This window comes from Alosa alosa, chromosome 16, assembly GCF_017589495.1.
Source record: "Alosa alosa isolate M-15738 ecotype Scorff River chromosome 16, AALO_Geno_1.1, whole genome shotgun sequence".
Taxonomy (NCBI): domain Eukaryota; kingdom Metazoa; phylum Chordata; class Actinopteri; order Clupeiformes; family Clupeidae; genus Alosa; species Alosa alosa.
In genome coordinates this window covers 9,830,449-9,842,948 of record NC_063204.1, presented here as the reverse complement: position 1 = coordinate 9,842,948, position 12,500 = coordinate 9,830,449, and the positions used below count along the sequence as shown (strand labels likewise).

The 12,500-nt window shown below is 46.9% G+C and overlaps 1 protein-coding gene across 1 annotated transcript in view; it reads right to left on the bottom strand.

Annotated features, from left to right (window-relative positions):
* LOC125309709 (cadherin-18-like) overlaps positions 1 to 12,500 on the bottom strand; it is a 95,127-nt gene that overhangs the window by 1,274 nt on the left and 81,353 nt on the right. Inside the window, 1 exon segment of the mRNA XM_048266784.1 lies at positions 7,445 to 7,696. Coding sequence (XP_048122741.1) covers positions 7,445 to 7,696 — 252 coding nt within the window.

Below are 12,500 nucleotides of genomic sequence, written 5' to 3'. Positions count from 1 at the left end.
TTTATTGAATACAACAAAGACATTTATGTGAGACATTCACCTACAGGTCATTATCAGGGGAAGAAATGACAGAGAGTATAATGGGGTCTTCACCTCTCCTGCTCTATTAAAACAAGAGTAATGATATTCACTAGATGCTGCTGATGCTGATGCTGAGATTACTGAGCCCTAGTCCTGATGGCCTGTGAGAGGAGCCGCCTCAGCAGCCCAAATAAGAACACAGAGAGTGCTCTAATTATGACGGTAGATGCATCGCATTACTTTGATGTTGTTGGACCAGGGGTGTGTTGGTTTCTATGGATTTGAGTGCTGACTTGGTGCTTGTGAGTTTAGTGTTGAGTCAGACGCGGGGCTATTTAAGGAACATGATCACCAAGGGAAAACATAGAAAGCAAACCCATTTAAGGCCCCGGCGATGCTGCTTGGAAATGCGAGGAGCTGACGGCACCACCCTGACCGCATTAGTGTGTTATGAGGGCTGACTCACCCTATGGCTTTGGACACTGACGCAAACGTGCTAACATGAGGCAGATACATGCCAGTGGCATCAGTGTATAAGATGGAGGGACTGTGTGTGTGATGGAGTGTGTGTGTGTATGTGTGTGTGTGTGTGTGTGTGTGTGTGATGGATTGTGTGTGTGTGAGTACGCAAGAGAGAGAGAAGTGTATATTTGTGTGTGTGTGAGTGAGTGAGAGAGAAAGCGAGAGAGAGACAGAGAACAGACAGCTTACAGCTTACATTAATGGCGGGGCTATTTGTATGTGTGCGCGTGTGAAAGACAGCGGAAGTTAATGGCAGAGTTATTTTTCACACTACATGCCACCATGGCACAGCGCTAACGATCACCACAGGAGGTGCATGATATGCTAATTCCACATTAATACAACACATTGCGCAGATGGTGTGTAAAAGTGCACGCAGCAGGACCGAGTGTGTTTTTCAGCGACGGGAGCGGCTATGATCTCCCATTAGGCGCCAGAGACCCCGCAGAGAGGAGAGAGACAAAGAGCGGGAGGGACACTAATCAATAATCCGCATTAGCCGTCATTAGCACGGCCGCTAATGCCCCCGCCGCTACCTTAGCCGTCCAGGAGACTGCGGCGCGAGAGCACTCATCATAGATCGCTCGCCGCAGATTTAAACATCCATCCAAGAAGGCGGTGCAGGAGGGCGGACTCTGCCGCGGGTGGGGTGGTGAGGAAGCGATCGGACGGGGTGGGGTGGTGATGACAGTGGAGAGCTGTTGCGGGTCTGCTTTGTTTTTTTTTCGAGGTGTTAAGCGAACCGTTTTTTCATTTTGCCTGTAAGCTCTTTTTAAATAAAGCTTTAAATGTCATTAGATAACTACAGAGACGCACTGAGTCGTTCTCATCCGTTATCTGGTATGCAAACACTGAGAAAGCTGGGGGGGGTGACAGTAAAAGTACGCAGCGGGCGGCTGAACTTTGAAACCCATCGACATTTGCGCTTGCAGATGATGCATCAACACACATGACTGCGCTTGATGAGACATTCTCCTCCGCCATTTCAAAGGCTGATTACGCGGGCCAGTCATTAGTCCACAGAGGGCGTTTTTTGACCAACACAGAACTGGGTCTTGAGCTAGTTCCCTTCAGAATTCTTTGAACCTTGGTGCCATCTTATGAACCAACCTGCAATTCCACCATCTGGAGCACGAACCAGAACGGAACCGGTTCTCTGTTTTTTTTGTACCATGCTGTGCTTTGCTGTGGGCCATGCTGTGCTTTGCAGTGCTGTCCTGTGCTGTGCTATGCTGTGCTTTGCGGTGCTGTGTTGGGCTATGCTGTGCTTTGCGATCCTGTGCTTTGCGGTGCTGTGCCGTGCTGGACAGTGCTGTGCTTTGTGGTGCTGTGCCCCAGCCCCTTGGCGTGTTGTGGGAAAGGTCAGAGTAGGTTAAGGGAAATAGTGCAGCGGAGTTGTAGTTTTACTCTGATGGATGTCAAGAGCATGCTATCTTATAAAGGGCCGTTACCACCCAGGCAAATGCAGCTTTGCTGCGGTGCTTTGCGCTGTGCTGTTCTCCGCCCTAACGGACTCTCAGGGAACGCTGTGCTGTAAATGAGCTGTACAGGCTAAGGCCAACCAAGCTGTGCTGCTGTGCACTGTGAAATGGTTCTGCCCTGTGCCATGTGGTTTTCTACCATCTTGTGAAAGCCTTTCAGAGGACGCTGTGATCAAATGGAGGCTTTGCTGGCTACACAAATCACACAGTGCTGCTTTACAGAAAACGTTGTGATACACGTTTAGAGTGCACTGTCCGTGTGGTAATGGTGACTGAACTGGTTCGGTGAATACCACAGTGGTCCTATACTGTGCCGTTTTCTGCCATGTTGTGATACACGTTTAGAGTGCACTGTCCGTGTGGTAATGGTGACTGAACTGGTTCGGTGAATACCACAGTGGTCCTATACTGTGCCGTTTTCTGCCATGTTGTGATACACGTTTAGAGTGCAGTGTCTGTTGTAGTGGTGACTGTACTGGCTGGGTGAGCTTAGCGCTGTGCAGCTGGGGTAGGCTGGGCTGTGCTGGGCTGCGGCTCTCTGTGGACTCAGCCTCTTCTCCTATATTTAGCTTCCCAGCTAACAAAGCTGGAAGGGGAGCCGCACTCTCAAGGTGAGCAGGTTATATCACGTGGGAGCGGAGGCACCTCTCACCCCCCCCCCCTCTCTCCTCATCCTCTGCTCTGTCTTTCTCAATGTTTCTCTCCTTTTTTGTTTTGCTTGAGATTGCTCATTTACATTTTCTCTCGCATTCCCTCTCTATCACTCTCACATTTTTTCCCATGCATTTTGTTACTTGGTTCTTTGCTCACTCCCTTTTTCTCATTACTTTTTGTTACATTTTCTCACACTTTCACTTTTCCTGTCCCCCCACACTCTTATCCTCCCTCTATTTTCTCTCTATCTCTCTATCTCTCGTCAGCTCTTTCTTCCTCTCACCTCATTCCCCTTCTCACTCCTTCACTCCCTCCACCTGTTAAGTTTCTCAAACAGGGGAGGAGGATACAGTAACTAGGGGAAAAGGAGAATGAAGGAACACTGCTGCGGAGGAGTGAGAGAGAGGGAGAGGTAAGAGGAGGGGGGAGAGGGAGAAGGAGAGAGGGAGAGGTAAGAGGAGGGGGAGAGGGAGAAGGAGAGAGGGAGAGGTAAGAGGAGGGGAATCGAAGAGAGTAGATGAGAAAGTGAAAGCCAGGTGCAGTCTGAGTGAGTCAGAGGGAGAGAGAGAAAGAAATGAGACAGTAATAGAGAGAAAGAAACACAGAGGTAGAAGGAGAGAGAAAGGGAGGGGGGAGGGCGAAGGAAGAGTACAGGCATGAGAAAGAGATAGAATGTGGGAATGAGATAAGGATATGGGGGATATAGGAATGTTCCCCTGCTGTGAGCCCCATCACATATGTGGGCTGAGCTGGCAGGTATGGGACAGACTGAAGGTCACAGAGGATCATGGGTAATGACTGCAGAGGATCATGGGTAATGACTTTATGCAAAGGTCCTCATTTTTTCACTGATTTGGCATTCTATTACGGATTTGTGATAGGTGTGCTGAGATTCTGCCTTCTATGCCGTATTTTTTGTCTTACTGTGGCTCACTTTCGGTCTGTCCATAACCTCCCTCTCTCTTTCTCTCTTCCTCTCTTCCTCTGCTCACTCTCTCGCTTTCCCTTACCCACCCCACCCTCCCCCACCCTCCCTTTACCCACCCCACCCCCCCCCTCTCTCTTACCCACCCCACCCCCCCCTCCCCTCCCTACCCACCCCACCCCCTCCCCACCCTCCCCTCCCCTTACCCACCCCACTCCCTTTCTCTCCCCTACCCACCCCACCCTCCCCCTCTCTCCTTACCCACCCACCCCGGGCCCCCCTCTCCCCCTACCCACCCCACCCTCCCTCTCTCCCCTTACCCACCCCACTCCCTTCTCTCCCCTACCCACCCCACCCCCCCCTCTCTCCCTTTTTTACCCACCCCACTCCCCTTCTCTCCCCTACCCACCCCACCCTGCCCTCTCCCCTTACCCACCCCACCCTCCCCTCTCCCCCCTCTCTCCCTTACCCACCCCACCCTCCCCTCTCTCTCCCCCTTACCCACCCCACCCTCCCCCCTCTCCCCTTAACCACCCCACCCCACCCTCCCTCTCTCCCTTACCCACCCCATCCTCCCCTCTCTCTGTCGACGTCGCTTGTCTCTGTGGCTCTGGCTAATATCTGATATGAATATGCATCACCTTCATGCATCAGTGTGCATAATCACAGACATACTGTGCTTGGCTAATCAGAAATGCACACACAAACACACACACACACACACTATACTATTGTGTCATTTGCTCAGGGGGATTTTGGTTTGTGTTAGCCATTGGCCCCTGTTAGAATTTGCCCTTTCATATCGCTGTTATACACACACACACACACACACACACACACACACACACACACACCATTTCATGCTCATGTGCCCCCTGAATTGTGTGGGTTAGATGAGGTCAGTGCTCTTTGTGTGTTTAAAATCCCAATCTTTTCTGACCTTTCCTCTCAAGGTAGCTCAGCCTTACTCTTTCCACTAGTGCTGTAGCGCCTCTGATGATTTTGGTAGTCGATGCATGAGTAAATACACTTATTCACTCATACTGAAGGATCAGAGATCGATTGGACTGTTCAGATGTCCAGATTCCTTTTTCATGCTTTCACTGAGTTGACAGTTTTATACAACATGCCTTTCAAGTTCAGATAGACGATTTAGCTATTGTTTAGGACAGCAGAATGACCGTTCCTCTTCCTAACAAAACTCTGCTTCATGTGTGACCCAAAATGGCAAGTTAAATAATGGGAGGTCAATGACACATTTTCTATTTTGTTCAGCATTATATAAGCCTTGCTAGCATTATTAGAAACATGAATCTAGCAAATTCCTTAGCAAAGTACAATTCTTTTCGCAGGAGAATGTCATTTTTGTTACTGTACTCTTTGTAATTCAACCAGAGGTGACTAACGATCAGACAGGACGCGCCATAGGTGCACTATGTTTTCATAAATACCTGGGTGCTTTTCCGCTTGAAGTTGAACTTTTTTCAATTAGAGGCTCTCAGGGCACCTCCGCAGAACTGTGAGGCGCACAAAACTCTGAGGCACTCTGGGCGCATAAGCAGCGCGCCAAACACTTACTGCCAAATACGAAACAACACGACAGTTTCACTGGTTGCAGTTTGTTCACAAATGCATTTTTTCAAACTACCCATTCTATCTGAAACAACACTTGATTCCATATCGATCATCATACAGCCTAAGAGACACTGACCATCTTTTCTTCTCTGTACCATATATATCCAAAGAAATTGAGAGGAGAGCCTTTACATTTAAAGCCCCTTCCGATTGGAATGGTTTACCTACAGTACGTCTCTTAGATCTATCTCCTCTTTTCACCAGTTTAAGATGTCTCTTCTTAATTATTTGCATACAAGCTGCAACTGCTTTCCTCATGCTTGATATTTTCTTTGATGTATTTTTTATTTTTTTAACTGTCTATATGAATGACCTTAACTGTCTAATATCTATTGGTTAGAATGAGGAAGAGAAGGGTGTCATGAGCCCTCTCACTCCACCGGGTTACCACCTTAATTGGTTTCCATTATCTTCCACTCTGCTCACCACTCTCTCTACTCAGCCTAACTAGCTCCACCTGTCCCTGCTCTGCTCTGCTCTAATTACTCTGCCAGCTGCGCTGCATTACCCACTAACCTCTCCCAGTATTTAAAGCCCTGTCTTTCAGCTCTCCTTTGTCAGATCATCTGCAAAGCTTACACCCGGAACCTGTTTGCTCGTGCTTTTGGCTGACTCTTGTTTTGTAACCCCGGACCTGCCTGAATCTTGGCTACTCTTCTGCCCCAGAAGACCAGACCTGCTTTTCTGCCCGAACGACCCTGACTACTCTTCGATCCCGTAACTCTGACCAGCCTTCTGCCTTGCTACTACGAATTCGGATTTCCCTTAAACGGTACTTCTGCCTCGTTTCATCTGCCCTGTTGTGTCTGTGTCCCCCCAGGATTTCCGGACCACCCACCACCGGCGTCATAGGATGCATCGCTGCCACTGGGGGGACAGGCACAGCACATTGGACGGAACCCCTGTAATCCCTGTTATTCCCGGTAACCCCTGGAGCCTTCACTCACTCCCTACTTCACTTTTCCCTTAAGTTTAATAAACTTTCTGGTGTGACTCAATTGTGGTCCTATGGTCGTCTGTCCGAACCCTGACAAAGGGTGGTTTTGGTGTGAGGGAGAGCTTTTGTCTTTTTGTCTTTTGTCTGTATGTTTGTAATGTGTGTTTTTCTTGAGGTCCCCTCGAAAACGGGATGTTACATCTCAAGGGGTTTTCCTCTTAATAAATTTGTGAAACATAAAGGTGCACCTCACTCACTGCAAAAAATGTGTCCTGTCTGATGGCTGCTGGTCTGAATGTAGGTAAAGGTAGAAGGCATTCTGTGAGAAGTAGTGAGAAGGCTTTCATGGTAATGTTCCACACACTAATTGATGTATTTATTGATGTACTTACTGTTTCCAAATATAAAAGTAGCCTACAGTATAGCCATATCCTATAGAGTTGGATATGAATCACTTGACCATACAGTTTATTAAGTTTAATACAGCCAATTAACTCCTAATCTGCAGTTGTACTTGTAGTTTTAGGACACTATTACTAATGAGTTCACTTAATGTATTTAAGTTTGCCCCTCTATGACGTGTACATTTCAGGGTCATGATGCTTTCCATGTGATTGGTTTGGTTAATGCTTCTGTTCCACATTTATATTAATTCATTGTGGTTACTTTGTAGAGAACACAAGTAAAGGGGAGTGGAATCACTATGCAAGATTTTCACCTTAATATAACCTTTACAAAGCCAATTTGATGCTTGAACTTGTAATAGGCGAATCGTTCACCTAGCATAGCTGTACAGCAGTGTTTCTCAAAGTGTGGCCCGGGGATCCCTGATGGTCCGCAAGCTATCCCAAGTGGTCCGTGAGCAGACGTGGTGAAATATAATACAGATGAGTTGTTTGCGATATGGAACCAACTTGTATGTAAATTCAAACAGTTAAGTAAGCTATGCCAGTTTAAATCATGATCTAATCTTGCGAGATTCGTAAAACGTTACCTTGTCAGTAGAGAAAGCTCTTTAGCTTTATACAGCGCAACACGAGTTAAGATTTTTTTAATTTGGCAAAAGTTTGATCAACTAGCCAACTAGCTCCGCTGGTGCAAAACGCATGGGACTCATGAGTTGTAGCGGTATCCTATTGTGTGCAGAGGGAATTTGAAAGACAACCGCCCTTCGGATTGAGCACCGCGAATCATCTTGATGTGGGTCTGGTTCGTCTGGCTAACAAGTGAATGGTTCAAAGGTCAAGGGTCAACGGCCAGCTCACTCACCGAGCAGGATGAGCACACACAGCAGGATGGCGATGAGTGCGCCCGTGCTGAGACCGGCAGAGGATAGGAACGCCTCACTCTGGCACACCTTGGCGCGCGTGCCACGCTGGCACGGACACACCCGCAGAGTCAGCGTGCTGGTGCCGGTCAGCGACGGCTCGCCGCCGTCCCACACCACGATGGGCAGCGTGTACAGCTCCTGCGTCAGCCGGTTGAAGCGCCGCCGCCGGGCGATGATGTTGGCAGTGCTGTCTGCGGAGGGACAGACAAAGGAAGAGAGGGAGGAAGGACAGGGAGAGGGAGAGAGAGAGAGAGATTTTTAACACACTTTAAATGAATGAATCAATCAGTCATTTGAATAAACTGAATCTTCAAACCATGACATCACCGCTTGAAACACACAATTCATGACAAAAGTTCAGATGTCCTATTAAACCCATATGTGTTACACACACACACACGCACACACACACACACACACACACACTACACACTACACACACATCCCCAAGTAATTTTCGATCGCTGAATCGATGCAATGCTATAATCATTAAAAATGCTCTTCAAGTACTGTAGGCTAACTGAAACATTTTTAGTTCAGCACATTAACCTATTAATAATGACACAGGACTTCACAGAAGAGACAGGCATATATTATTATCAATTAAAATCATTTGTGGGTTTATACAATTTCAGTAAAGTTCATTTAGCTAGAGCTGTTCCCAAACCAGAAAGAGAGTGAGTGAGTGAGTGTGTGTGTGTGTGTGTGTGTGTGTGTGTGTGTGTGTGTGTGTGTGTGTGTGTTAGCAGTAACACCTGTAAATGGCACTTTAATGGCAGCGTGAAAGCCAGAGTCATCAGTGCCAACAGGTCTGGCTAGCGTTAGCCTCCAGGACCAAGCACTTTAATCCAACAGCTGGATTGCCGGTAACTCTCCATCCAGTGAAACAGCGGTTTGCTTTTAGAGCTCTTGAAATCAATAGAGGTCTGTTTAAGGTCCAGCTCGCCAGCTGTGTCTTTATCTTGAATCGTTTACCAGGAAAGGTCAAGCAAATTCTGCATAGGCCTCTGGTTCCCCACCAGGAACAAATGTTAGCCTTTAGCTTTCAACCGGGGATAAATATGAGGCGAAGCTTTTTTTTGGTTGTGAGCAAAAATGTAACTGAAAGTATGACTTTGTAGGCCTACTATACAGAATGTAATCAATAGAGGCATTGCAGTTACGAATCGTAGGCCTATGTTATGGGAGCAATGTTTTAAACTCTGTCCCAGCAATTTTCTTTTTCATACGAAGGCACAGATACACAATCAGTGCTAAAGTTATAGGCAGGGATTTTGTGGAGAGACTAGGCTTGTGGCGCCATTGCTCTAAATGACAGAGACATCTTCTCTCTCTCTCTCTCCTCTCAGTGAAAAACTCTGTTGAACATGAGACAAATTACCCACACATTAACTAGCATTAGCATAAATAAAACAATTAGCTAATTTGCGTTATTATTCAGTTATACATAAATAATACATGAATAACATGGCAATGCATGTTGCCTTGCCAGTGCGCCCCTCTCCTCCCTCATAAGTACACCTGGCACATCTGTCTACTCTCACAGATGAAGTGCAGCAACAATTTCATATAAATGTGCAACAGAAAACTTGAGCATTCTCTAATAAGAACCTATGGACATACCCCACTATCAGGAGAATTAACTAACGCAAGTGGATAGCCCTTCAAGACACAGCAATAAAGACACACAGCAGGTGTGTGTGTGTGTGTGTGTGTAGGAAGCTATAGTGTTTGGTAACATGTTGTGTGAGTTTTGTGTGTTTCTGGAGAGGGGGTCTGACAGGGTGACAAATGCTCTGTTTAACGGCTGGCAAATGAATGCAGACACATCCATGAACACACAAGCACGCTCGCACGATACACATACACATACATGCAGAAACACAAAATATGCCTTCAGACACAATCTCACTCTCAAAAACCTATGCATACATAAAAGAACACTCAAGCATTCCCGCACACACACACATCCTTATTATACACCCCCCCCCTCTATTTAACATAAAGTATAACTGACACACTGAGTCAGACACGAGAAAACAAGGAATATACAAATATATGTGGATACGCTCCTAACAATAACGCATATGCAAACAAAGATGTACACACACACACTTCTACATGGGTGCACACACGGTACACACACACACAAACAAACACACACACACACACACAAGCAGATGGTGCCAAAGCATGTTTGTGGAGAGGAGTCTTAGTTCAGTGAAAACATTGCGAGCCAGCCCACTCCACTTCAGTCCCCTTATGAATAATTATGAGAAAGGACAGCCGCAGAGACAACACACACTCCAGCCCAGACTAACTCACTCTCCCAACATGCTTATCAGAGAGAGAGGGATGGGAAAAGAGAGAGAGGGAGAGAGAAGGAGAGAGAGAGAGAATGCTATAGGAGAGGACAGAAAGAGATATAGGGAGAAACAGAGTGAGAGATAGAGAGTGTGGGAAGGGCAGTGATAGTGGCTGAGAGAGAGGGATGGGGAGATAGAGGGAGAGAGGGAGGAAGAGAGGGGGACAGATAGCGTGGGAAGGGCAGTGATAGTGGCTGAGAGAAAAAGAAAAGCAAAGACAAAACAAAAGTGAGTGAGTAAAAAGGGAGGAAGAGGAAAGAAGGGCACAGGTGATAATGAGAGAGAGAGAGAGAGAGAGAGAGAGAGAGAGAGAGAGAGAGAGAGGGGGATGAAATGATATCCACAGAGTGACAGACCGAGACAGAAAGATAGGCCGCGAAACGAGGAAAAACGGACGGGCTGTTTTATATTCATGATCACGGTCCGCTTGATCAAACATAAAGCGGTAACCTCTAGCAACCAGCCTGCTCTGGGCATGCACGAGGCAAACCTTCTCATTGGCCACATCAACTACCGCATGCAAATAAGATGCCCTCAGATTGGAGGACAGATTTGCATTCTTATGAACATTCTGTTTAAATTAGAGCTGCGAGCTGCCATGCATAATACTGACCAGAGGTCAGGCAGCGCGAGGTAAAAAAATATATAACCTTACACACACAGAGACACTGACGCACGCACGCTTGCATGCACGCACACACACACACACACACACACACACACACACATATACAATTCTCTTTTGATTTGTTTTGCTTCCTCTATTTTCTGAATCATTCAGAATCAAACACATATACACACCCTCACACACGCTCACACAGTTATATCTCATACATACATAAAGTGAGCTGAATTCATCCATCACTATATCCGTGGTGCCGATGGTAAAACTTTCCCTTCAGTTTATCTCCAGAAAACCTGTTGTCCTCTAGAATTTTCCCTTCAGTTTATCTCCAGAAAACCTGGTGTCCTCTAGAACTGAAAAAGAAACCCCTAATGGAGCACACAAAGAGCTATCCACTAGTTCGCTCTATACCTTTGTCCAACTGCAAAAACATCGCAAACACATTTGACACCGAATGTGTCATGTTTGCATCCACACACACACAAACACACACACAGAGAGTGGAGGGGACAATTTTTTCACCCCCGATGTGTGTGTGTGTGTGTGTGTGTGTGTCAGCGCGAGCGCGCTCGCGTGTGTGTGTGTGTGTGTGTGTGTGAGCGCGCGCGCGTGTGTGTGTGTGTGAGACGTGTGATAGATCTGTCAGCTATGCATGGCTGGACAGAAAGAGGTTGCTAGGAGCTAGGTTGTGAGGGCACAGAATTACTTGCAGAAATGACTGCCGGTGCACCACCTCCCACTACAAGTGCTACTATTACCCCTCCACCACCACCTCCCACTACAAGTGCTACTATACACCTCCTCCACCACCTCCCACTACAAGTGCTACTATTACCCCTCCACCACCACCTCCCCACTACAAGTGCTACTATTACCCCTCCACCACCACCTCCCACTACAAGTGCTACTATACACCTCCTCCACCACCTCCCACTACAAGTGCTACTATACACCTCCTCCACCACCTCCCACTACAAGTGCTACTATTACCCCTCCTCCACCACCTCCTCCACCACCTCCAACTAGGGTTAGGGTTAGGGTTAGGTGCTCTGAGGACTAGGGAGGTCAACACCTTCACTAATTGGAAGCTCAGCTGGAAATAGTTAGATTGACACTGAACAGCACCTAAGCAAAGATAATGAATGCGTAGCAAGATGGGTCGTCCTAGTTCATGTCTATGAGGGCAAAGTGGAGTTCAGTCAGAGACGGGCTCTGGTTCAGTTCCTGCCTGCACAGGGGCGTGTCACTGACGTATGACTTACATTTGAACGCCTCGGTTCCACGCCAGACAAGCCGGAGTACAAAATAAACTTCATTAATGTTGATTTTCTCCCAACTGGAGGGTCATACTATCACGACATTCTACTGAAATAGGGAGGAGGGTTTGGAGATCATGATACCGTGTCCTAAAATGTGCATCCATTGCTCAGAAAAATAAGGCTTTGACAAATTCTGGGAAATTCTTGGATTCTGCCATAGACCTCAATGTTAAAAAGAGAGCCCGATCACTGCATAAATGTGCGAGGACGTGTACTGCCACCCTATTTGCATAAATTTCCAGGGACAGGAAATGGCCTCTCATGAAGTATCTTCGTAATCAACCATCTTTGACCTAAGGCTACATTTACATGTGGCTGGCTATTTCGCGGACTATTAAGCGGACATTTCACCCTCTCCGTTTTCAAAAATAACATTGTGCACACCTGTCAGTTTTCAGAAAAGTTTTCGTTTACACTAACCCATGTATATATGCCGTCAAGAGCATGCCAAACCTGTAGGTTGCAGTGTAACGAGAAGCTCAAGCCCATGTTAGCCAATCAGAATCCCGAAAATAGCAACAACAGCAACAAATCACTTTGTCTTTTTCTTTTAAACTGTATTTGCAATTGCAAACAGACGATACCGGTAAATACCAGTAAATGCGACTGCTACTCTGAATGCATCCATGATCACCATAGCCATGTAGGCTAAACATAGGTTGCACTTTTGACGCAGATGCAAGTT